Below are 26,087 nucleotides of genomic sequence, written 5' to 3' on the forward strand. Positions count from 1 at the left end.
TAGCTGCTATGTCACCTGTAGAATTGGTGTTTCTGGTGATGTTCTCTGGTCCTTTCTAGTCTTTGTTGCTTTGGGGTTTTTTTAATTTTTTTTTTTTCCTCCACTCAGAGAGTCCCCCTTAAAATTTCTTGCAGGGCTGGTTTAGTGGTCATGAACTCCTTTTGTTTTTGTTTGGGAAATTCTACATCTCTCCTTCTATTCTGAATGACAGCCTTGCTGGATAAAGAATTCTTGGCTACATATTTTTCCCTTTCAGCACGTTGAATATTTCCTGTCACTCCCGTCTGACCTGCCAAGTTTCAGTGGACCGGTCTGCTGCCAATCCTACTTGTCGAACCTTGTAGGTTAAGGTCCTATTGTCCCTAACTACTCTCAGAATTTTCTCTTTATCTTTGTATTTTGTAAGTTTCACTATGATATGTAGTGGCATTGACCTGTTTTGTTGATTTTGACAGGAGTTCTCTGTGCCTCTTGGACTTGAATGCCTGGTGTGTTTTTTTGGGTTCTTTTGTTTTGTTTTTGTTTTGTTTGTTTGCTTTTTGCTAGATTAAGTAAGTTCTCAGCTATAATTTGTTCAAATAAACCTTCTGCCCCTTTTACCTGTTTTCTTCTGGGACTCTTATGATACAGATATTATTTCACTTAATGGAATCACTGAGTTCCCTAAGTCTACCTTCATGATCTAATAGTTTTCTTTCCCTCTTCTTTTCAGCATTGTTATTTTCCATAATTTTATCTTCTGTATCACCTTTTCTTTCCTCTTCTTCTTCATTCCTTGTTGTGACTATTTACCATCAGTTTTACCTCTCAGTTACACCATTTTTTATTTCAGCCTGATCTGTTTTTAGGTCTTTTATCTCTGCAGCAAGAGTTTCTCTGGTGTGTTCAGTGCTTTTCTTTCAAGCCAAGCTAGTAGTCTTATGACTGTTGTTCTAAATTCCTATTTAGATATTGCTTATATTCCATTATAAGATATTGCTTATATCTGTTTTTAGCAAGTTCCTGACTGTGATTTCTTCTTGGTCTTTCTTTTGGGGTGAATTCCTGTATCTTGTCATTTTAGCTAAGTTTCTGTCTTTTGCGTGTTTTGAAAGCTTGTTATGTTTCCTGCGCCTGAGAGTAATGCTGTATTAAAAAGGGGTCATACACTGATCAGAGCCTGGCACTTAAGGAAGTGTTTCTAGTGTATGCTGTGTGCACTCTGCTATTGGGTTTTGGCTGCTCTTTAAGACTGGTCAGCCCTCTGCAGAGTTCCTTGCTTGCAGTGGGGAGTGTTTGGACCTTTAACTAGGTGTGCTCTGATTTGTTTGTTAAAATAAGCCTGGAAAGAAAAAGAACAAAAGAATAAAGAAGAGTGGGGGGGAAAAGAAACCTGATCCAAAAGAAAAGGAAAAGGAATGAAAAAAACCCAAACAATCAAAATATATAAGCCTTATTCCAAAGAAAAAGAAAAGAAGAAAGAGAAAGAAAATGAGAAAAGGAAATGAAAAAACAAAGAAAAAAAGCCATAAGGCTGATTCCAAAGGGAATAAAAAGAAGAAGAAAAAAAGTAAGCCTGATCCAGTTTCCACCAGAACTGCAGGTGACGCTTTGAAGTACTCTATGACATTAGCCTTGGTACATGCAGGGTGCTGCCTGTGCCGGTCTTCTGGAGGAGAGGACTGCTGGACTCACTCAGGGTCAGACCTGCCCCAGTAAATATGCAATTGCCAGGCACAGAGGGACGGGGCTTGGTGTGAGCAGGTCCCACCTCCACTGGGGTCCGTTGTGTTGCTCTCTGAAGTCCCACCATGTCAGTGGTAAGAGGGAAAATGGTGCCACCCCACTCTTTTATCCTTGGACAGGGGATCTCACACCCCAATTTGTTCAGGAAGCCCTCAAAGAATACTGAGGGCAGTCAGCACGCCCTACGCCACAGCTCTGGTGTGTGGCTAGGATTCAGAACTCAAAATCTTAAAGGACCAGGTACCACATGGACCCACTCTCCTCTTCTGGAGTAGAGCTTCTTTGTGCTATGTCTGATGTCCTTTGTGTCAAAAAAACAATCCCTTACCTGTGCAGAATCTATGGTTATCAGCCTCTGTGTGTGCGTGCTTCTGTCCGCCTTTCACGGGCACCTACAGGGTCTTTTGTCCTTGGAGAGGCAATATACTTCTTCCAAAAGTACTTCAAGAAGTGGAATGTTCTCTTCCACTGCGACCCAGGAGATCCCTATACCACACTATCCTATCCACTCCAGGGCCAGCGCCCTCCTCCCCAGGGGCAAACACCACAGCTCCACTCTGGAGAAAGTCATACACTCCCAAAACCTCAGAGTTTGAGCTCCACAGACTATTTGCAAAAAACCTGGGACACTGAGTACCTCTCACTCCCCAGTCTATGGTCCAGAGAGGTTTTCCTCTTGTATGAATCCAACACTGCACTCTCAAACCCTTTCTCTTTCTCTCCCTTTTGTCTCTGCACAGAAAGGGTTCACTCCCCACCGTGGCACCACTGTTTTTCTCTCCCCCAATTCTCTTCCACACACCTCACACCTGCACACTGTCTCCCTCCAACTGTGGAGATCCTTCTGCCAGTCCTCATATCGATTTCCTGGGTATCCTGAGTGATCTGACTACAGTTACAGCTGTGTTTGAGGGAGGAGAAAAACCCAGGGTCCCCATATTTCTGTCATTTTCTACTGACCATCAATCAAGGAAATTATAAGGCATGCACACCAAGGAATATTGTGCAGCCATTTAAAAAAAAAATTAGGGCTACATACCAGATTTCCATGGAGTATTGCTGAGAGAAAAAAGCAAAGTGTAGAAAAGTGTGTAAAACACAATCATGTTTTTATTTAAAAAAAAAAAAAAAAGTGACTCCAAAACCCATATAAAGGCATACCTCATTTTATTGTACTTTACAGATACTGCATTTCTTACAAATTGAAAATTTGTGGCAACCCTGCACTGAACGGGTTTGTTGGCACCACTTTTCCAACAGCATTTGCTCACTCCATATGTCTGTCACATTTTGGTAATTCTCACAGTCTTTAAAATTTTTACATTATTTTAATATTTGTTGCAGTGATCTGTACTCAGCAATCTTTGATGTTACTATTGTAATTGTTTGGGGCACCATGAACCACACCCATATAAGATGGTGAATTTATTAATAAATATGTGTTCTGACTGCTCCACTGACCAGTTTTCCCTCATCTCTCTCCGTTTCCTTGAGCCTCTCTATTCCCTGAGACACAACAATATTGAAATTAGGCCAATTAATAATAACCCTACAATGGCCTTTAAGTGTTTACGTGAAAGGAAGTGTTATATATCTCTCATTTTAAGTCAAAAGCTAAAGATGATTAAGCTTAGTGAGGAAGATACTTTGAAGGCCACAACAGGCCAAAAGCTGAACCTCTTTCTCCAACCAATTAACTGAATTGTGAATGCAAAGGAGAAGTTCTTGAAGAAAATTAAAAGTGCTACTCCATTGAACACATGATGATGAGAAAACAAAACAGCCTTATTGCTATTATGGAGAAAGCTTTACTAGCAATTTCACTCATATGTGGTATTCAAGAAACAAAACAAAGAAGCATAGGGGACAAAAAAAAGAGAGGCAAACCAAGAAACAGATTCTTTTTTTTTCTTTTAATATGTAATTTATTGTCAAATTGGTTTGCATACAATATCCAGTGCTCATCCCAACAGGTGCCCTCCTCAGTGCCCATCATCCGCTTTTCCCTCCCCCCCTACCCCATCAATCCTGTTTGTTCTCAGTATTTAAGAGTCTCTTATGGTTTGCCTCCTTCCCTCTGTGTAGCTTTTTCTTTTTTTCCCCCCTTCCCCTTCCCCATGGACTTTTGTTAAGTTTCTCAGGATCCACATGAGAGTGAAAACATAGGGTATCTGCCTTTCTCTGCCTGACTTATTTCACTTAGCATAACACTCTCCAGTTCCACCCACAGTGCTACAAATGGCCAGATTTCATTCTTTCTCATTGCCAAGTAGTATTCCATTGTATATATAAACCACATCTTTATCCATTTGTCAACTGATGGACAGTTAGGCTCTTTCCATAATTTGGCTATTGTTGAAAGTACGGCTATAAACATTGGGGTACAAGTGCTCCAATGCGTCAGCATTCCTGTATCGCTTGGGTAAATTCCTAGCAGTGCTATTGCTGGGTCATAGGGTAGATCTATTTTTAATTTTTTGAGAAACCTCCACACTTTTCCAGAGTGGCTGCACCAGTTTGCATTCCCACCAACAGTGCAAGAGGGTTCCCGTTTCTCCACATCCTCTCCAGCATCTATAGTCTCCTGATTTGTTCATTTTGGCCACTCTGACTGGCGTGAGGTGATAATCTGAGTGTGGTTTTGATTTGTATTTCCCTGATAGGAGCGATGTTGAACATCTTTTCATGTGCCTGTTGGCCATCCAGATGTCTTCTTTAGAGAAGTGTCTATTCATGTTTTCTGCCCATTTCCTCACTGGGTTATTTGTTTTTCGGGTGTGGAGTTTGGTGAGTTCTTTATAGATTTTGGATACTAGCCCTTTGTCCGATATGTCATTTGCAAATACTTTTTCCCATTCCGTTGGTTGCATTTTAGTTTTTTGATTGTTTCCTTTGTAGTGCTGACCTTTTTATCTTCATGAGGTCCCAGTAGTTCATTTTTGCTTTTAATTCCCTCGCCTTTGGGGATGTGTCAAGTAAGAAATTGCTGCGGCTGAGGTCAGAGAAGTTTTTCCTGCTTTCTCCTCTAGGGTTTTGATGATTTCCTGTCTCACTTTCAGGTCCTTTATCCATTTAGAGTTTATTTTTGTGAATGGTGTAAGAAAGTGGTCTAGTTTCATCCTTCTGCACTTTGCTGTCCAGTTCTCCCAGCACCATTTGTTAAAGAGACTGTCTTTTTTCCATTGGATATTCTTTCCTGCTTTGTCAAAGTTGGTCATACTTTTTGGGGTCCAATTCTAGGGTCTCGACTCAATTCCTTTGGTCTGTGTGTCTGTTTTTATGCCAATACAATGCTGTCTTGATGATTAGAGCTTTGTAGTAGAGGCTAAAGTCTGGGATTGTGATGCCTTCTGCTTTGGTTGTCTTGTTCAATACTGCTTTGGGTATTCAGGGTCTTTTGTGGTTCCATACAAATTTTAGGATTGCTTGTTCTAGCTTCGAGAAGAATGCTGGTGCAACTTTGATTGGGATTGCCTTGAATGTGTAGATTGCTTTGGGTAGTATTGACACATTTTAACAGTATTTATTTCAGTCCATGAGCACGGAATGTTTTTCCATTTCTTTATATCTTCTTCAATTTCCTTCATAAGCTTTCTACAGTTTTCAGCGTAGAGATCTTTTACATCTTTGGGTAGGTTTATTCCTAGGTATTTTATGATTCATGGTGCAATTGTGAATGGGATCAGTTTCTTTATTTGTCTTTCTGTTGCTTCATTATTAGTGGATAAGAATGCAACTGATTTCTGTACATTAATTTTCTGTCGCAACTTTGCTAAATTCATGTATCAGTTCTAGCAGATATTTGGTGGAGTCTGTCGGGTTTTCCATGTATAATATCATGTCATCTGCAAAAAGTGAAAGCTTGACTTCATCTGTGCCAATTTTGATGCCTTTGATTTCCTTTTGTTGTCTGATTGGTGATGCTAGAACTTCCAACACTGTGTTAAATAACAACTGTGAGAGTGGACATCCCTGTCGTGTTCCTGATCTCAGGGGGAAAGCCCTCAGTTTTTCCCCATTGAGGATGATATTAGCTGTGGACTTTTCATAAATGGCTTTTATGATGTTTAAGTATGTTCCTTCTATCCCAACTTTCTCGAGGGTTTTTATTAAGAAAGGATGCTGAATTTTGTCAAATGCTTTTTCTGCATCGATTGACAGGATCATATGGTTCTCATCTTTTCTTTTATTAATGTAATGTATCACATTGATTTATTTGCAAATGTTGAACCAGCCCTGCAGCCCAGGAATGAATCCCACTTGATCATGGTGAATAATTCTTTTTATATGCTGTTGAATTCGATTTGCTAGTATGTTATTGAGAATTTTGCATCCATATTCATCAGGGATATTGGCCTGTCGTTCTCTTTTTCTTGCTGGGTCTCTGTCAGGTTTGGGAATCAAAGTAATGCTGGCTTCATAGAATGAATCTGGAAGTTTTCCTTCCCTTTCTACTTTTTGGAACAGCTTGAGGAGGATAGGTATTCTCTCTGCTTTAAATGTCTGGTAGAGGGGCGCCTGGGTGGCGCAGTCGGTTAAGCGTCCGACTTCAGCCAGGTCACGATCTCGCGGTCCGTGAGTTCGAGCCCCGTGTCAGGCTCTGGCCTGATGGCTCAGAGCCTGGAGCCTGTTTCCGATTCTGTGTCTCCCTCTCTCTCTGCCCCTCCCCCGTTCATGCTCTGTCTCTCTCTGTCCCAAAAATAAATAAAAACGTTGAAAAAAAAAAAATTTAAATGTCTGGTAGAATTCTCCAGGGAACCCATCTGGTCCTGGATTCTTATTTGTTGGGAGATTTTTGGTAACTGATTCAATTTCGTTGCTGGTTATGGGTCTGTTCAAATTTTCTTTTTTTTCCTGTTTGAGATTTGGAAGTGTGTGAGTGCTTAGGAATTTGTCCATTTCTCCCAGGTGGTCCAGTTTGTTGGCATGTAATTTTTCATTGTATTCCTGGATAATTGCTTGTATTTCTGAGGGGTTGTTATAATTCCATTTTCATTCATGATTTTATCTATTTGGGTCATCTCCCTTTTCTTTTTGAGAAGCCTTGCTAGAGGTTTATCAATTTTGTTTATTTTTTCAAAAAACCAACTCTTGGGGCGCCTGGGTGGCGCAGTTGGTTAGGCGTCCGACTTCAGCCAGGTCACGATCTCGCGGTCCATGAGTTCGAGCCCCGCGTCGGGGTCTGGGCTGATGGCTCAGAGCCTGGAGCCTGTTTCCGATTCTGTGTCTCCCTCTCTCTCTGCCCCTCCCCCGTTCATGCTCTGTCTCTCTCTGTCCCAAAAATAAATAAACGTTGAAAAAAAAAAATTTAAAAAAATAAAAAATAAAAAAAAAATTAAAAAAAAAAAACCAACTCTTGGTTTCATTGATCTGCTCTACAGATTTTTTAGATTCTATATTGTTTATTTCTGCTCTGATCTTTATTATTTCTCTTCTTCTGCCGGGTATAGGGTGTCTTTGCTGTTCTGCTTCTATTTCCTTTAGGTGTGCTGTTAGATTTTGTATTTGGGATTTTTCTTGTTTCTTGAGATAGGCTTGGATGGCAATGTATTTTCCTCCCAGGACTGCCTTCGCTGCATCCCAAAGTGTTTGGATCGTTGTATTTTCATTTTCATTTGTTTCCATATATTTTTTAATTTCTTCTCCAAATGCCTGGTTGACCCACTCATTCTTTAGTAGGGTGTCCTTTAACCTCCATGCTTTTGGAGGTTTTCCAGACTTTTTCCTGTGGTTGATTTCAAGCTTCATAGCATTGTGGTCTGAAAGTATGCATGGTATGATTTCAATTCTTGTATACTTATGAAGGGCTGTTTTGTGACCCAGTATGTGATCTGTCTTGGAGAATGTTTCCTGTGCACTCGAGAAGAAAGTATATTCTGTTGCTTTGGGATGCAGAGTTCTAAATATATCTGTCAAGTCCATCTGATCCAATATGTCATTCAGGGCCCTTGTTTCCTTATTTATTCTCTGCCTAGATGTTCTGTCCATTGCTGTAAGTGGAGTATTAAAGTCCCCTGCAATTACCACATTCTTATCAATAAGGTTGCTTATGTTTGTGATTAATTGTTTTCTATATTTGGGGGCTCCCATATTTGGCGCATAGATATTTATAATTGTTAGCTCTTCCTGACGGATAGATCCTGTAATTATCATATAATGCCCTTCTTCATCTCGTTATAGCCTTTAATTTAAAATCTAGTTTGTCTGATATAAGGATGGCTACTCCAGCTTTCTTTTGACTTCCAGTGGCATGATAAATAGTTCTCCATCCCCTCACTCTCAATCTGAAGGTGTCCTCAGGACTAAAATGAGTCTCTTGTAGACAGCAAATAGATGGGTCTTGTTTTTTTATCCATTCTGATACCCTGTGTCTTTTGGTTGGTGCATTTAGTCCATTTACATTCAGTGTTATTATAGAAAGATATGGGTTTAGAGTCATTGTGATGTCTGTAGGTTTCATGCTTGTAGTGATGTCTCTGGTACTTGGTCTCACAGGATCCCCCTTAGGATCTCTTGTAGGGCTGGTTTAGTGGTGATGAATTCCTTCAGTTTTTGTTTGTTCGGGAAGACCCTTATTTCCTTCTATTCTAAATGACAGGCTTGCTGGATAAAGGATTCCCGGCTACATATTTTTTCTGTTTATCACATTGAAGATTTCCTGCCATTCCTTTCTGGCCTGTCAAGTTTCAGTAGATAGGTCTGCTACTTCCCTTATGTGTCTCCCTTTGTATGTTAGGGCCCGTTTATCCCTAGCTACTTTCAGAATTCTCTCCTTATCCTTGTATTTTGCCAGTTTCACTATAATATGTCATGCAGGAGATCGATTCAAGTTACGTATGAATGGAGTTCTCTGTGCCTCTTGGATTTCAATGCCTTTTTCCTTCCCCAGATCAGGGAAGTTCTCAGCTATGATTTGTTCAGGTACACCTTCAGCCCCTTTCTTTCTCTCTTCTTCTTCTGGAATTCCTGTGATACAGATATTGTTCCATTTGATTGCATCACTTAGTTCTTTAAATCTCCCCTAGTACTCCTGAATTTATCTCTCTTTTTCTCAGCCTCCTCTTTTTCCATAATTTTATCTTCTAATTCACCTATTCTCTCCTCTGCCTCTTCAATGTGCACTCTGGCTGCCTCCATTTTATCTTGCACTTCAGTTATAGCATTTTTAATTCATCATGACTATTTTTTAGTCCCTTGATCTCTATAGCAATAGATTCTCTGCTGTCCTCTGCTTTTTTCAAGCCCAGTGATTAATTTTATGTCTATTATTCTAAATTCTTGTTCCGTTATATTGCTTACATTGGTTTTGATCAATTCATTAGCTGTCGCGACTTCCTGGAGTTTCTTTTGAGAAGAATTCTTCTGTTTTGTCACTTTGGCTAGCTTTCTCTACCTTATGCGTTTTAAAAGCTTGTGTGCTCTGCACCTGTGAGCACTGCTATATTAACGGCAGGCCATACACTGTCCAGGGCCTGGCCCTTCAGGAGGTGTTTTTTTCGGGGCTTGTTATTTGCTCTATGTTGTTGTGACTTTGGTTATTTTATTACCCTACTCATAGTAATATTTCCGACCCTACACCAGGTGTGCTTTGATTTGTTCCTTGGAGTAGCCCTGCTGATGTGATTAAGCGAGTACCCCAGTCTGTGTGCCTCGGTACCTAGATCTAACGATTCCCTGAGCATCTTAGCTTGAGGCCTCCCCACATTGTGCATGACAGAAGGGATCCAAGAAACAGATTCTTAACTGTAGAGAACAAACTGATAGTTATTAGAGAGGAGGTTGGTTGGGGCAGGGAATGGCTTAAATATGATGGAGATTAAGGAGTGCACTTGTTGGGATGAGCACTGGATGTTACATGTTAAGTGTTGAATCACTAAATTGTAAACCTTAAACTAATATTATTCTGTACGTTAAGTGGAATTTAAATAGAAAGTTAAAGATCAAACCATCCAAACATTCCCTTCAGGCAAAGCCTAATCTCGAACAAGTCTCTAACTCTTCAGTTTTATGAAGGCCAAGAGAGATGAGGAGGCTTCCAGAGAAAAGTTTGAAGCTAGCAGAGATTGGTTTATGAGGCTTAGGTAAAGAAGCTGTCTGTATAACAACAAAGTGCAAGATGACGCAGCAAACTGTTGATATAAAAGCTGCTGCTGGGGCGCCTGGGTGGCGCAGTCGGTTAAGCCTCCGACTTCAGCCAGGTCACGATCTCGCGGTCCGGGAGTTCGAGCCCCGCGTGGGGCTCTGGGCTGATGGCTCAGAGCCTGGAGCGTGTTTCCGATTCTGTGTCTCCCTCTCTCTCTGCCCCTCCCCCGTTCATGCTCTGTCTCTCTCTGTCCCAAAAATAAATTAAAAATAAATAAATAAATAAATAAATAAATAAAAGCTGCTGCGTTATCCAGATCTAGCTAAGATAATTAATGAAGGTGGCTACATTAAACAATATATTTTCAATGTAGACAAAATAGCCTTTTATTGGAAAAAGATGCCATGTAGGACTTCCACAGCTAGGGAGGAGAAGTCAGTGCCTGGTCAAAGTTTCAAAGGACAGACCGACTGTCTTATTAGGGGCTAATATAGTTGGTGACTCTAAGCTGAAGCCAGTGTTCGTATACCATTCCATAAATTCTAGGGCATTTAAGAATTATGGTAAATCTACTCTGTCTGTGCCCCATGAATGGAACAACAAGGCCTAAATGACATCACATCTGTTTTCAACATAGTTTACTGAATATTTTAAGCCTGCTGTTGAGACCTACTACTCAGAAAAAATATTCCTTTCAAAATATGACTTAATTGATAATGCACCTGACCCCACAAGAGCTCTGATGGAGATCAGAATGAGATTAATGTTGTTTTCAGGTCTGCTACCACAGTATCCATTCTGCAGCCATGGATCAAGGAGTCATTTGGCTTTCAAGTCTTAATTTCATGTATTTCTTAAATAATAAGGCTTGAAAGCCATTTCATAAGGCTGTAGCTGCCATAGATGGTGAGTCCTCTAATGGATCCGGGCAAAGTAAATTGAAAACCTTCTGGAAATGATTCACCATCTGAGATGCCGTTAAGAATATGTGTGATTTATGAGAAGAAGTCAAAATCAGCCTTAAAAGCAGTTTGAAAATTTATTCCAACTCTTGTGGATGACTTTGAGGGGTTCCAGACTTTAGTGGAGGAAGTAAGTGTAGATGTGGAAAGTAAATGCGGATCTAACAAGAGAACTAGAATTAAAAGTGGAGTCTGAAGATGTGCCTGAATTGCTGCAATCTTGTGATAAAACTTTAAAAGATGAGGAGTTGCTTCTCATGGATGAGCAGTATCTAATACAGTATCTAAATACAATTTTATTTATATATTATGTGACTCAAATATTTATGTGTTCTAATGAATTTAGTTATTAGTGGAATATTTGTTCACATCATAGGTTGATTGTGTTTACCACATAAATGTAACTTTATTTTATCAAATTTAAATGTTTATTTTTCTTTTTATCAAATAGTATACGTTGAAGTCTATCTACCTTATGAGATAGCGAGCTGATGAATAAATTCAGGGATGTTCTAGAATGTATTCTTGCGTTTGTGTGAGAATGATCAGTTAACAAGGTTGTGGAGCACCAAGACAATGGAGTTTTGTGTGATCACAAAAAGTTATATTATAGTTCTTGTAGGAGAACTCATTTTAGTTTGATTTCTGATTAAAAATTAGGTGTATCTAAACATATTTCAGGCCTTAGTGAAATTTCTTCCTTGCAAAAAGCAGGGAACCTTTCTGTTCTATTAGTTTCTGTATTCCCTTCTAAATATTACCACTTTAAGTTAATCTGTACACCTCCTTGTAGAAGGTTGTAGCATACATTAAATAAATCAATTGTATGGACAAAATATACTTCAGTTTTAGACTGTCTTAGAGAAATCTGCATGTATTAAACTAAATTAGAAACTCAAAGATTTTTTCATTCATTACCATTATATAAACTTCTGATCCATGTATGTTTTAAGTGTTTTGGCGCTAAAGATTAATTTGACTTGAATTTTTTAGGAACAGCTTTTGTTAAAAAAACAAAAAACAAACAAGGCATGTACATACTTAAGACAAATGTTAAACTGTTTGAAATTTGCAATGTATACAATGCAGTAAAACCTAATTATATGTTTTATCTTTTCTGTGATATAGTTGTGCAAGTTACTTTAGGTCCACAGTCAATATTTCCTTGACAGTGTTAACCTCTTATGAGAACTGGAACACTAATAATAAGAACATAGAATTTAATAGGTTTAACATTACCTACATGATTAATGTGTTTATGACAGTATATTACATTGAAATTTACTTCATTGAATGTAGTGCAGATATTTCTCAACCTTCTGGTTTTTTAAAGGTAATTTACACTTGACTCTCAAAAACCTGGGACTTGAACTGCACAGGTCCATTTAAACGAGTATCTCTTTTCAATATAGAATAGGACTAAATGTATTTTCATTTATGATTTTCTTAACATTTTTTTCTCTAGCTTATTTTTATAAAAATACAGTCTATAATACATACAACGTACAAAATATGTGTTCATCAACTGTTTATGTTATTTATAAGTCTTCCTGGTCAGTAGTAGGCTATTTAGTATTTAAGTTTTAGGGGAGTCAGAAGTTAGACTGCACGGGGGGATTGATGCCCCTAACCCCTGTATTGTTCAGGGGCCAACTGTATTTAGATAATTTTAAAAATAGATTCAGATCTAATATTGAAATATTTCCTCTAATTACTCTTTACTCCTTTCAGAGGAAATGGATGTAGAAGCTCGACTTACTGAACTATGTGAAGAAGTTAAGGTACTTGGATTTTTTTTAATTAACATTATCAAGTTATTTGAGTGGATTCTGTTTCCTATTCTAAATATTTTATCCAAGAAAACTTAATGATTTATTCTTCCTCAAGTGGTTGATCATAGTAGAATAACAGCTTAGTTGATAAAAAGTTATTTGGCTTCAGCATGAAGTTAACTTATTTTTAAAATATACATTATTCTGCCTATGAATGAGATAGCAAAGACAACTAATTGTCAGAAGTGTGCATTTTCTTCAGTTAGTTTACTCAAAAGAATTTCTGGACAGATTTTTAAATCATCCTTAAAATTACATATATTTACAAAATGATAGTTCAGAAATGAAAATTGATTTATTTCAGCAGACCAGTTTGTCTCAGACCATTTTTCCAGTAGTTTATTCTTGAAATTAAATTAAATTGATTTTTCTTTTTCCTTTTTTTTTTTTTTTTTTTTTTTTTTTTTATGGCTGTGAAACTAAATGTTCTATTTTAAGTATTCTGTTTTAAGATTACTATAGATTTCACTCTTGGTTAGCTACAAATCAGAGACATAAACAAAAATATATATTTGGCTTTGGAATGTATTTCTGTATGTAAATTTGAATAAGGACTAGACCACTTTGAAAAGGTATTTACCTTCTCTTTGTAAAATTATACATATGCATGATACACAAGTAATTTTGTATCCTCTTCTAGAGGTTTTCCCCACAGCTCAAATAAGAGTATTTTCTTTAAAAATCAACAATGTTGTCATAATATTTGCTCACAAGAATATTAAACATTTAGAAGTAATCTTAATAAGATGTGTACAATTAATGTGAAAAAATCTTCAGTGTTTCACTGAGATATTTGAATAAGTAAACATGATACTTTTGAATGGAAAGAGAAACAGTCCCTGAAAGATACCAGTTTTTCTTAAGTTAATAATTGATACATTCATATCAAAATACCATTGGAAATGTTAAAATTTGACTCACTTTAAAGAGCACTTGGAGAAAGGTGAAAATGACTAAGAAAAACCTTAAAAAATACATTTTTGTAGAAGGACTTGCCCAAATGTGTGTTAAAATGTATATAAAACTAATGGAAATAGAGAATGACTTCTCTAAAAGAATAGAAAAACAGCAGCTTCTTGGTGGGGACTCAGTTCAGCATCTGAGTCTGTTTCAGCTCAGGTTATGATCTCACTGTTTGTGAGATAGAGCCCCACGTTTGGCTCCGCACTGACCACCAACCCTGCTTGGGATTCTCTCTGTCCCTCTCTGTCTGCCCTTCCCCTACTTATATATACATACAATACATATACTTTGTATCATATATATACATACACATATGTATGTATTTCAAACTGTTAACAATAATACAGACAAGAGTTGCATGAAGGATGGAATTGTAAAGGAAAATTTTTATTCTTTGCTCTGTATCCATCTGTGCTAGATTTTAAAAATACTGTATGTATTGATATATTACTAATAATTTTTTAGGTACACATTTAAATTTCAGTATGTAAATGGACATCATAAAATTTAAGATCAACAACATATGGTAAATTTTGACAGCAAATAGAATAGACAAAAGATACAATATTTGAAGAGCTCTTTCAAATCAATAAGAAAACCTATAACCATTTTTTAAGTTAGTATAGGATACTCATTTACAAAATAGGTTAATAATTGAAACATACTCAATCTCACAATCATGAAATAAACAAAATTTTAAGTATTCTCATACCTTTTTTAACCTATCAGGTTGGCTGTGGTTTTCTAATAATGTAATGCTTGTTAAGATGTGATAAGATACAGATTCTTATATTTCTCTCATAGATCTTGGAGATCTTTTTCAGATATTAATTTGGCAGTATATATTCAAAGCCAGGGTATTACTTGTCAATCAGTACCAAATAAAAAATCAGAGATTCATATACATTGTAATTTATAATGTAAAAATATTAACCTAAGTAAATACCCAATGGTAGGAGAATGGTTAAACAAGTTATGGGACACTTACAGTCTAAAAAATGTTATACAGGGGTGCCTGGGTGGCTCAGTCAGTTAAGCATTCAACTTTGGCTCAGGTCATGATCTCACAGTTTTCAGGTTTGAGCCCTGCATCGGGCTCTGTGCTGACAGTTCAGAGCCTGGAGCCTACTTTGGATTCTGTGTCTCATTCTCTGCCCCTCCCCCCACTTGTACTCTGTGTCTCTGTCTCTCAAAAATAAATAAATGTAAAAAAAAAATTTTTTTTAATAAAAAAGTTATACAACCTGAAAAACATGCTTTCAAAGGGCACCTGGTGGTTCAGTCAGTTAAGCATCCACTTAGGCTCAAGTCATGATCTCACAGTCCATGAGTTCGAGCCCCATGTCATTGGACTCTGTGCTGACAGCTCAGTGCCTAGAGCCTACCTGAGATTCTGTGTCTCCCTCTCTCTCTGCCCTTCCCCTGCTCACACGCTCTCTCTCTCAAAAATAAATAAACGTTTAAAAAAATCCTCATTATTCAATGGAAATGGCATAATAGTATATATGATTCTAGAGTTTTCTCTATGTATATAACTGAAAAAAAATTGAAGACTCCACGCTAAAATGAACTTAATTTTCTTTTTTGTTCTTCACCTGTTTTCCAAGTCTAATATTTAAGTAAGCAGCATTTTGTAATCAAACAAGATCAATGACTGCTATGAAAAAGTACATATCCATAAAAGACAAGATGTTATTTGAGAAAATATTCTACAAATGTAAGATCGTATTCCTACATTTATACATATAACACAATTTGTTAAAATTTTTTCTAATTTCCTTTTTAACATAAAAATATTTTATTATTTATATTTTGAGACATAGTGCAAAGATTTATGTAAACCAGAGGAGTAATTTATTTATGCTTGTAAGGATGCTTTCCTAATAATGAAAATACTAAAGTCCTCTAAGAACCTTGGTGCCATGATTTCTGAAAAGGAAAATTAATAATTACAGGGTAGCTAGACAGCCTTGCTTTCAGGGGATTAAAAAAAAGTGTTGTTTACATTGTTCAACCTATGGTAAAACCAAGAGAATTATTTCTACATGTGTGGAGATTATACAAAGAATAGCATTGCTTGCCTTACACACTGCTGTTTAGTTACTGTCAAATGTTTATTCAAGTCATCTTTTTCTAAACTCCCTTAACACTATTCTTGGAACAACACCGCTTGTTTTAACTTATTTTAGAGTACACTTTAATCTTCTGTTTGTTCTTAAGAGAGACATGAAAAACTTGTTAGCATCATTTCTAATATGTTTATAAACTATTTCCTGGGGCAAAATACATTTGTAGATTTATTATACATTGACAAATCAATATTTATTATATGTTGAGTCTCTTAGTTTCCATTCAGGAATTCTGGAATTTTTCAGCATTTTCTGAGTTTGTCCATAAATTTGGGGGACTTTTTCCTTATCTGAAGTCTGTAATTCCTTATTCATTCATTCATTTATTCATTCAATAAATATTTATTGAGTGACTACTGTGTGTACTAGTAACCAAAGTCACAAAAGTGTATAAAACACAATCCCTTCCCTTCTTACTAATTTTGCTGAATTTTTGTTTTATGTCCTCTCTGAGCTAGGATAGAAAAGAAAAGCCTACTGAACTGCATACTTCAAAAATAAGTAAAAATAGGGGTGCCTGGGTGGCTCAGTTAGGCCCCCAACTCTTGATTTTGGCTCAGGTCATGATTTCATGGTTCCTAAGCTTGAGCCCCACGTTGGGCTCTGCCCTGACAGTGCACAGTCTGCTTGGGATTCTCTCTCCCCCTCTCTCTCTGCCCCTCCCTTGCTCTCTCTCTCTTTCTCAAAATAAATAAATAAACTTAAAAAAAAAAAAAAGAAGTAAAAATAAACTGAGTAAGATTAAGTGTGATAAGCAACATTTTTTTTTTAAAGGGAGCATGAAGATATAATTAGTACTCTTTAGGATATGCTGAACTTGAACACATTTCTTATCACATTCAAATATAGTCATCTAGTGAGTGATGGCTCTAGAGTTCGGGAGAGATGTGGTCCAGATATAAAGATTCAGCAGTCATTAGTGTATGTGATAATTGAAACTATGAGAGTGGCTTTCAATCTTAACCGGAATAGACTATTACCTTCTTTAGGATGGGGAAATGAAATCATCATCTATCTGTATATTTAAGGTAGATTTCCTAGTGTTACTAGCAATTGAAGACAAATTTTTCCAGCAAGATATAATCTGCCTGAACAGTGCTGCCTCAGTGAATTAAAGAAAGGCTTGCCTTTATAACAAAAATGCCTGTCCAAAAGAGAAGGAATTATTCTGATGTATAATATAGTCTTATTTTTCTTTGTTCACAAATCCTTATTTTACTTACGCAAGAAATCCAATGGCTCATAGAAGATTCTGCATTTTGTGGTATAGTTCATTACTTTTAACTTTTATCATGAGTTTAGGTGAATATTTAAATAAATGGGACAATTTAATACCACTATTAGAACCCTCATAACAGCATAGTAAAATTGGTTATCCACTTTTGTTTCCTTACTAAACTGAGCTTCTCCTGTTAATCTTTGATGTAGATTGGAATGTGGGCCCTAGCATTTAAAATGTGCTCAATAAACAGTGGGTAAATGAATTGTTAGAAAAGAGAAAGAAGTGTTTGATGACTGTAAAAGGACTACCAAGGGCAAAATAAAACTTAGAAACTTGGGATGAAGGAAAAGCAATTAGTACTTAAGTATCTCTGTTCTTTCTGAGGAGTTACAGATTTTCTAAGTACTTCAGTTAGCAGATTGGAGGAAAAAATCTTAAGATTTCATTATCTTCTAACACTTCTATAACTTTCATCATGATTTGTACTTATGTTTAAAATTCTCAAGATTTTAGTGTTTGAGTTGATCATGCTCTTTAGAATCCTATGTGTAATTTTAAACTATATTTGACATTATTTTGGTAACAAGATACCTCAGATATTGAAATATCAATTAAGTTGCTGTAGTAACTGTCAAAATTTTTTAAAAAGCCTTTGCTCACTTGGTCTCTATACATATGAGCACGTGCACACACACACACTTTTTAAAACTAAAAATTTGCCTTTGTATTGATGTTCCAATAACATTATATTTAGATATAGTAAGCCTCAGGAAGCAGTGAAGTTTTTTTCTTGTCATTTCAGAAAATAGAAAATCCTGATGAACTGGCAGAACTTATAAATATGAATCTTGCACAACTTTGTTCCCTTCTCATGGCTTTATGGGGTCAGTTTCTGGAAGTTATAACACTACATGAAGAACTAAGACTTTTATTAGCACAAGAGCACCATACTTTGAGGGTAAGTTAAAGAAAAGTGATGTTAGAACATTTTGATCAGTATTAATTATCTTTGAATTTAATTATGAATAAAAAACCTGATTTTTACCCTTATGTTGATAAATTAGAAAAGAGACATTTACTGTTGTGTTATTGTTTGATTTCTTAAGTTAATAATAAAACAATACAGTTAATCACATGATTTGTCTCAGTTACAACTCTTGCCAATAAGAAAAATCATCTAAGTGTAATTAAAATAGAAAACTATATGATACAGGCTAGCCACTGGAACCCAAGAACAGGTATTAGTCAGGTCTCATTAGAAACAGAAATCAGGAACAAGAGAGCCATCTTAAACTAATCTAGACTCTTTCTCCGACTTTTCCTCCTTTTGCCTCATTTAGGAATGTGTATTACAAACTTGGAAAGTCAGGGGGTAGTAATCTAGACACACATGTTTGCTGTAGGCTTACTATGGACCTTGTGCAGAAATTTTTGTTCAATTTTATTGTATAGCTTATCAAGAGGCTTTGATATATGAAACATCTGACTACTTTTCCAGTCTTATCTCTTTGTATGCTCTGTACACACATTAATTTTCCTGACCTACTTACTAGTAGGTCCTTGAAAACACTGTGTTTTCTTTTTTTCCTTTTTCTTTTCTTAATTATAAAACATATTATCAAAATTAGAAAAGTACATAAAACATGCACATTTTAACAATTAATTAAAGGCACATATCCTTTTAACTCTCACCCAGACCAAGAAATAGAAAATTGTGAATACCACAGCAGTGCCTTGTGTGTTTTTTCCAATTTCTCTTCTCTCCCTGACATTTAGAAGTAATCACCATCTTGTCTTTTCTGATAAGGAGTTCATCACTTCTTTTAGTTTTACCATCTGTGTATGCATTCTAAATAATACAAGTTGTTTCATCCTGTCATGTTATTCAGCCTATGTTATTGAATTCTATATAAATGAGATGATACAGTGTATATTCTTTTATATCTTCTTTCACTCAAGATTGTGTTTGTGAGATTAATCCATGTTTTTATCAGTAGCTATAACTGTTCATTTTCATTGGTGTGATGTATTTTATTTGCATATACCCACAGTATGTGTATCCATTCTGCTGATGGACATTTGGATTACTCCTAACTTGTAGCTATTACAAACCAAGCTACTATGAACATTCTTGTACATACTTCCTGGCATGATAGTTTCTCTGAATTATTTACTTGTAAGGGAAATTGCTATGTCATAGGATCTGTATAACGTCAGTTATTTACAAGCAAATGCCACACTATTTTCCAAAGTGGTGCCAGTTTTCACTGCCACCAACACTTGATGAGAGCTCTTGTTATTCCACATACACCCCACACCTCTTGATTTTTGGCAGACTTTAAATTTTGCCAGTCTGATACCATTGTAGTTTTAATTTTCATTTCTCTGATGACCTGTGAGGTTGAACACTATTTTGTATGACTATTGGCTATGTAGATTTCCTGTTTGTAAAGTACCTGTTCAAATTGTTTAATCATTTTTCTATAGGATTACCTTTCTTTTTCATCTTGATTTGGAATACTTTTCTATGTATTGGCCTTTGTTACATGTTTTGTAAATAAATCTTCTCTTGTGTCATTGTTTTTTTTTTCCCCATTATCTTTGTGCTGTCTTTTGATAAATTAGAGGTCTTAATTTTAGTGTAAATGGAACAGAAGAGAAAGGCCAGATATAGATGTATCCATACTTGGACATAATATATCCAGAGCAACATATAGAGAAACCTCAAGATTTCAAGAAAAGTTGAGATTTTCAATAAATGATGTTGGGACAATTAGGTATTCATGTGGAAAAAAAAATACTATGTAAAATTCAGTTTAAGGTGGATTGAAGACAAATATGAAAAGCAAAGTCATAAAGCTTATAAAATATAATAGAGAATTTACAGAAGAGTTACTAAAATAGTACAGAATAATCCTATATACTCTTCATCAGAATCACAAGTTACAATTTTGTCATATTTATCATTGCTTCTTTTTATAGATAGGTTATACACACACACACACACACACACACACACACACACGCACACAGATTTTTTTTTTCCTGGATCATTTGTTTTTTAGACGCATCATGTTCTTTTATCCAAAAATACTTAAGGGCATATTGACTAAGAACAAAAATACTTTCTTACTTAACAATAGGACAGTGATCAACTTTATGAAATTTAATATTGATACAATATTGATATCTAATGCAAAACTCACTTGATATTTTATTGTTTGTCTTAATAATGTCCTGCCTGACTTTTCCCCTTTTCCAGGATCAAACTCAGAATCACACATTGCATTCAGTTTTCATGACCATTTAAATTCTTTAGACTCATTTAATCTGGAATAGTTCCTTGTATTTTCTTTGTCTTTCATAAAGAGTATTGGCTAGTTTTGTAGACCATTGTTCAGTTTGGGTTTGTATTATGTGTATTATGTTTCCTTATGGTTAGATTCAGGTGATATAGTAATAGTGGAAATATACTGTATTTTATTTCTTTGTCAATCAGTTTTGGTAAATTATGTTTTTTAAGGAGTTTGTTCTGTCTAAATTTATTAATTTATTGGCACCAAATAATTCATAGTATCCTTCAATTATTTTTTTTAACATCTTAAGTATCTGTAGTGTTTTTCTGTTTTATTTTTCTTGTCAGTTATTTGTGCCTTTATTCTTTTTTTCTTGACTGATCCCATCAGAAGTGTCATTTTACTACTTTTTTCAAAGAACTAACTTGATGTTAATTGTCTCGTGTGTTTTGTTTTGGGTTTTATTAATTTTCCTTTTGACTTTAGTAGTTCCTCTTACTTTCTAAAGGTTTATTTTGCTTTTTAAAGCTTCTATAAGTAGATGTTTAGCTTATTGATTATAGCATTTCTTTTTTTCTGCTTTATACATTTAAGTTGATAAGTTTTTCCCTAAGTACTGCTTTAGTACAAGTTTTTAATATGTTCTTTTTATCCTTTGTTTCTCAGTATTTTCTAAATTTTGTGAGCAGTTTATTCTTTGATTCAGGGTTGTTTAGAAGTTTTTTTCTCATTAGTATATAACATGGTTTATAAAAATAATAAATACATCTATTCCTTCTTTTTCTGGATATAAACATAAACAATTTACTAGTCAATGACAGGACTCCATGGGACTAGTCAATGATAGGACTTTATACACACACACTACCCCAAATGGGAAATTATGCAGCATACCAATAATAATTTGCTTGGGAAATCTTTGATTTAAAGCACTATAGGTAAACAAAACCATTTTAAAGAATACACTAGATATGTTGTCCTATATTTAGCAGTTGTTATTTTTGCCTTGCTCAGAAATCCAAGAAATTGAGTGCCTGCCCATAGTCTTCTGAAATAAGGGACCAGAGACCGTTCTTATCCAAAAATTGCCATATTTTGTATCAAGTGACCCTGCAATTTGAATTAGAGGTTGGCACTTAGACCAAAGGTAGTCATCTACAGCGTGAACATAGAGAAGACTGGTAATTTTTGAAGGTGGCTGCTGCATTAACTCTGCTGATTTGGAGCATTTTCTATTAGAAGAATGACTGAATAAAGTATTCAGATCATTTGTCTTGAATAATTCAAACATGGGACACAAAAGAAGAGACCCAGTTACTAAACAGTGGCAGAAACCAAGAGAAGGTCATAGACAAAAGTCATGAGACAATAGAAGCCATGAATAAACCATTTATTACAAGATAGGGATGAAAGTAAAAAGGATCAAAAGCAAAGCAGGGAGAGTGTCAGAGAGAGAGAGAGGAATGTGAGAATGGAGAAATGACTAGAAAAGGAAAGAACAAACACTGGTTTCTGAACTGCTACTAGAGTGATACTAGGATATTAGTCTAGGTGTTATTTGCTAAATGGCAATGAACAGCATTTCAGTTTCATAAGAACTGGCTGTTTGGCTACAGAGTCACTTCCTTGGATGTCCTTACTTTATATCCTTATAAAAATCCCACACAGCCTGAGGTTATCTGACCACATCTCCATCTCTTGCTAACTAAAAGCCTGTATTTCCAAGGCTGTGTTTCTTTGTTTCCAAATGTATTGATTTCCTGGTTGCCTTTTTGTTGTTGATTTCTAGTTTATCTTCATTGTGGTTAGAAAAGTCTGTGATTTCAGTATTTCAGTATTCTTGGAGACTTGCTTTATACTAGGAATGTGTATTCATCAGATTGCTGGGTTAAGTGTAAAATATGCTGGGTTAAGTTTATAGATCATTTTGTTCAAATTTTTCATATTCTTCATGAATTTATGGCTGCTAGTGCTATCAACTACCAAGAAAAGTGTGGTAAAATCTCCCATTATGGTTATAAATGTGTCTTATTTGTTGTTACCAGGTAGTAAGTGGCAGAGATGGGATTCAGACCCAAGCAATATGGTTCAATAGCCTGTGTTCCTTACCGTTTGACATACTGCCTCTCAAGATAGAGAAGGGAATTATAGCAAGGATCAGAGGCAACTTTGTCGCATAATATTTTATGAGGTTGGGGTTGTCCTGGGTAGAATAAGAACAAGAAGGTAAGCCAGTAGAGAAGCTGATGAACGCAACTTTAAAAAAAGGGAGCAAAGAAGGAAGGCCAAGATAAAATTGGGTTTATGGAAAACTAAAATGTCAAAGATAAACTGAAATTTTTCCTAGAGCTTCGTTTTTCTCACTCCATTCTAGATAATAAAAAATGGCCTATTTAACTCCTAAAAGAATCAAGGAAAGGTAATTAAGACACAGAGAGAAAGTGCCCTATTGTTACTTAACCAGGAATAATAATCCTTGCCCTGTCATGCCCTGCTCTGATGTATATCACAAAAACTGGAAATGGTGGTATATTATGTCCTTTGATTCCCATTTATGCAGTTAAATAGGAACTTTGTTCATAAAGTTTATCAGTATTCTGAGAATACATTGCTAAGCCTACAGTAACCGAAGTAGTCCAAAGGTCATTCAATGTTTGTACTGGGACAGAATTGGCTGTAATAAAGTGTATAGGCTGTCTGATAATGTATTCAGAAACAGTGCAATTGAACTAAGTTACAGAAGTGAACGTATGATGTGGAATCTCTTGTTGGAGTGAAAGCAAATAATGAGGCAAAGAAAGAGTTGGACTAAAAAGAGGAAATGTAATTCTATACTTGGTAAGAACAATGTAATGAATTAGTTTAACATTTGTTCTACCATGTTATGTGATATCAAGATTCAGAAAGGACAGATTTCCTGAATCTTGGAAAATTAAGTCAACCAGACTGGTAGAATTTTGTGGTTACATGCCATACACATTCACATTAAAGCATAGAGACTATTATGTATGAATGATTCCAGTACCCCATATTACATAAAAAGATGAAAGGCAGTAATATCAGCATCATGGCAGTATAAAATGTCTTTTGTTTTTGTCCCACCCACAACAACAAAAATTTAGCATCTATCCATGAACAAAAGTGACTGTGGGAGCTGTGGGATCTAATACCATATACTAAGGAACCCTGGAGGCACCTCACCCACCTGTGCATTGGATAATGAGCAGAAGGATTTCAGTCTTGACCCTGCAGTGGCCTGTTTACCAGCTCTTGATGCTCGTGGCTACAGTCTGGGAACCCCTGGGGAATTAGGTTTAGATAGTTACCCAGGGTTGAGAGAACCTTTGCAGAAGTTCATATTTCCAGAAGAGAAGTTCCAGTATTCCATTGGCAAAAAAAAAAATATATATATATATAATATATATATATATATATATATAAGTTTGGATGCATTAGAATTCTAGCAAGAGGAATAGCTTGTCTTTAAATATATCATCCCTCGCCCAAAATAGCACAGCTTAGGTCTAAGAGAACCCTTCTTGGCCTGTGATTTTTCATGCAGAGAAAAAGAGGAATGGATGAGTTGAGTACCCAGCTTCCCTAGCTGTGCAGGACATTGCCAAAGTGGCTCCTCTCTCTCTCTCTCTCTCTTGCTCTCTCGCATTCTCTCTCTCTCTCTCTCTCTCTCTCTCTCTCTCTCTCTCTCTCTCATCCCATCTAGAGTTCTAAATCAGGAGTTCCATGACTTGGGGGGTAAAGTGGAAAGAGACTGGGAGAGTGGCAGATGGGTCTCTCAGAAAGCATTAAAGGGACTCATACTTCTCACTACATCACAAACTCCGTTAAAAGTTTGTTCATGAGCTACTTGGACAGCCTCGGCTGTGGATCCCTCCAACTGGCCATGGGTACCTCCACCATTCCATATGCCTCACCCACACCCTCCCTTCTACTCTGCATCTAGCTCCCTTTGTGCGCTGCTGAAGGCAGTGACAAAAGTAAACTTTGGCAGATCTGTAGCTGCAGGCCAGGAAGAGACCGTAAATGAGCTGTGGCATCACATTTGAGAAATAAAAGATAGGCAGTCAGCACTCAGCCTGATATGTTGCAGGAAGGAGAGAAGGAATACAATATTAAAAAATTTGCCAAAGAGGGAGCAAGAAATATAGAGCAGGTATATCCATAGAAAGTCTGAGAAAACCTCAGAATCCCTGTCAAGACTGAGGAAATATTTCTGCCCCGAAGACAGTAAATACTGGAGGAAGTGACTGCTACTTCAAATGTTAAGGTAGAAATGCAAAACTCCAAGGAACATGAAACATCAGGGGAAAATGACATCACCAAAGGATCATAATCCTCCAGTAACCGAACATAAAAACAGGAAGATCAGAAATTTACCCAATAAAGAATTCAAAGTAGCCATTTTAAGGAAACTCAGTTTAAGTTTAGGAAGTTAAGTTAAGTTAAGGAAACTCAGCTACAAGAAAACACAGAAAGATAATTCAACAAGATTAAGAAAGCCGTGCACAAAATGAGAAGATTAACAAAGAGATAGAAATCATTAAAAAAAAAAAATCAAAAGCAAATTCTGGAGCTGAAGAATTTGGTGAATGAAATGATAAATGCAGTAGAGAGCATTCACGACAGAATGAGCCAAACAGAAAAAAAGAATCTGTGATAAAAGATAGGAACTTGAAATTCCAGTCAGAGGAGAGCAAAGAAAAAAAGAATGAAAAAGAGTGAAGAAAGGCTTCCTGATCTTTGAGATACCAGCAAAAGTAATAATTTGTAATTATTCAAGCTCCAGAAGAAAAAGAGAGGGAGAAGGGAACAGAAAGCCTATTTGAAGAAATAATTACTGAGAGTGTCCCAAACATGGGAAGACATTTGGATATCCAAGTACATAAAGCTCATAGGTCACCACAAAACCAACTAAATCTAGGAAGATCCCCTCCAACACACTATAATAAAACTGTCAAAAATCAAAATCAAAGAGATAATATTGAAAGTTGCAAGAAAAGAGAAGATTGTAATCTACAATCAGTGGATTTGTTAGGAAAAACAAAGACTGGAAGAAGAGAGCTACAAAACAGCCAGAAAACAACTAATGAAATGGCATTAATAATCCTTACATATCAGTACTCTAAATGTAAATGGATTGAATTCTCCAATCAAAAGTCATAGAGTGGCTGAGTAGACAAAAAAAGAACCAATATATGCTGCCTACAAGAGACTCACTTCAGCTTTAAGGACACACATGGGCTCAAAGTGAAGCAATGGAAAAAGACATTCAATGCAAGCAGAAACCTAAGAATAAGGATAGCTATACTTGTTTTTTTAAGGTTAGTTGTACTTATATCACACAAAATAGACTTTAAGTCAAAATGATAATAAGAGACGGGCAACTAGGTGGCTCAGTCGATTGAGCATCCAACTTTGGCTCAGGTCATGATCTCCCGGTTCTTGGGTTGGAGCTCTGCGTCGGGCTCTGTGCTGACAGCTCAGAGCCTGGAGCCTGCTTCAGATTCTGTGTCTCCCTCTTTCCCTGCTGCTGCCCTGCTCGCACTTGTCTCTGTCTCTCAAAAAGTGAATCAACATTAATAATTTTTTTTAAAAAACAATGAAAATGAGATAAAGAAGGTCATTATATAATGATAAAGAGGTCAGTTCTTCAAGAAGATCTAACCATTTTAAGTATATATGCACCCAGCATTGGAGCACCTAAATATACTAAGCAGATACTAACAGATCTGAAGGGAGAAATAGAAAACAATACAGTAATAGTAGGGGACTTCATTACCCCACTTTCAACAATGGATAGACCATCCAGATAGAAAATCAATGAGGAAACATTGGGCTTGAACCATACTTCAGACCA

At 36.2% G+C, this 26,087-nt stretch overlaps 1 protein-coding gene across 13 annotated transcripts in view; it reads left to right on the forward strand.

Moving 5' to 3' along the window:
- The window catches only part of FAM135A (family with sequence similarity 135 member A), a 123,733-nt gene that overhangs the window by 52,486 nt on the left and 45,160 nt on the right, over positions 1-26,087 (forward strand). For 10 of the 13 annotated variants that reach the window (XM_086707183.1, XM_025925245.2, XM_086707178.1 and 7 more), the window contains 2 exons: positions 12,502-12,551; positions 17,719-17,874. In XM_086707183.1, coding sequence (XP_086563309.1) covers positions 12,502-12,551; positions 17,719-17,874 — 206 coding nt within the window. The remainder of the gene's footprint in view (positions 1-12,501; positions 12,552-17,718; positions 17,875-26,087) is intronic. The other 3 variants (XM_086707176.1, XM_086707177.1, XM_086707182.1) reach the window with 2 other exon arrangements.

This window comes from Puma concolor, chromosome B2 (genome assembly GCF_028749965.1).
Source record: "Puma concolor isolate L17-30 chromosome B2, mPumCon1.1.hap2, whole genome shotgun sequence".
Taxonomy (NCBI): domain Eukaryota; kingdom Metazoa; phylum Chordata; class Mammalia; order Carnivora; family Felidae; genus Puma; species Puma concolor.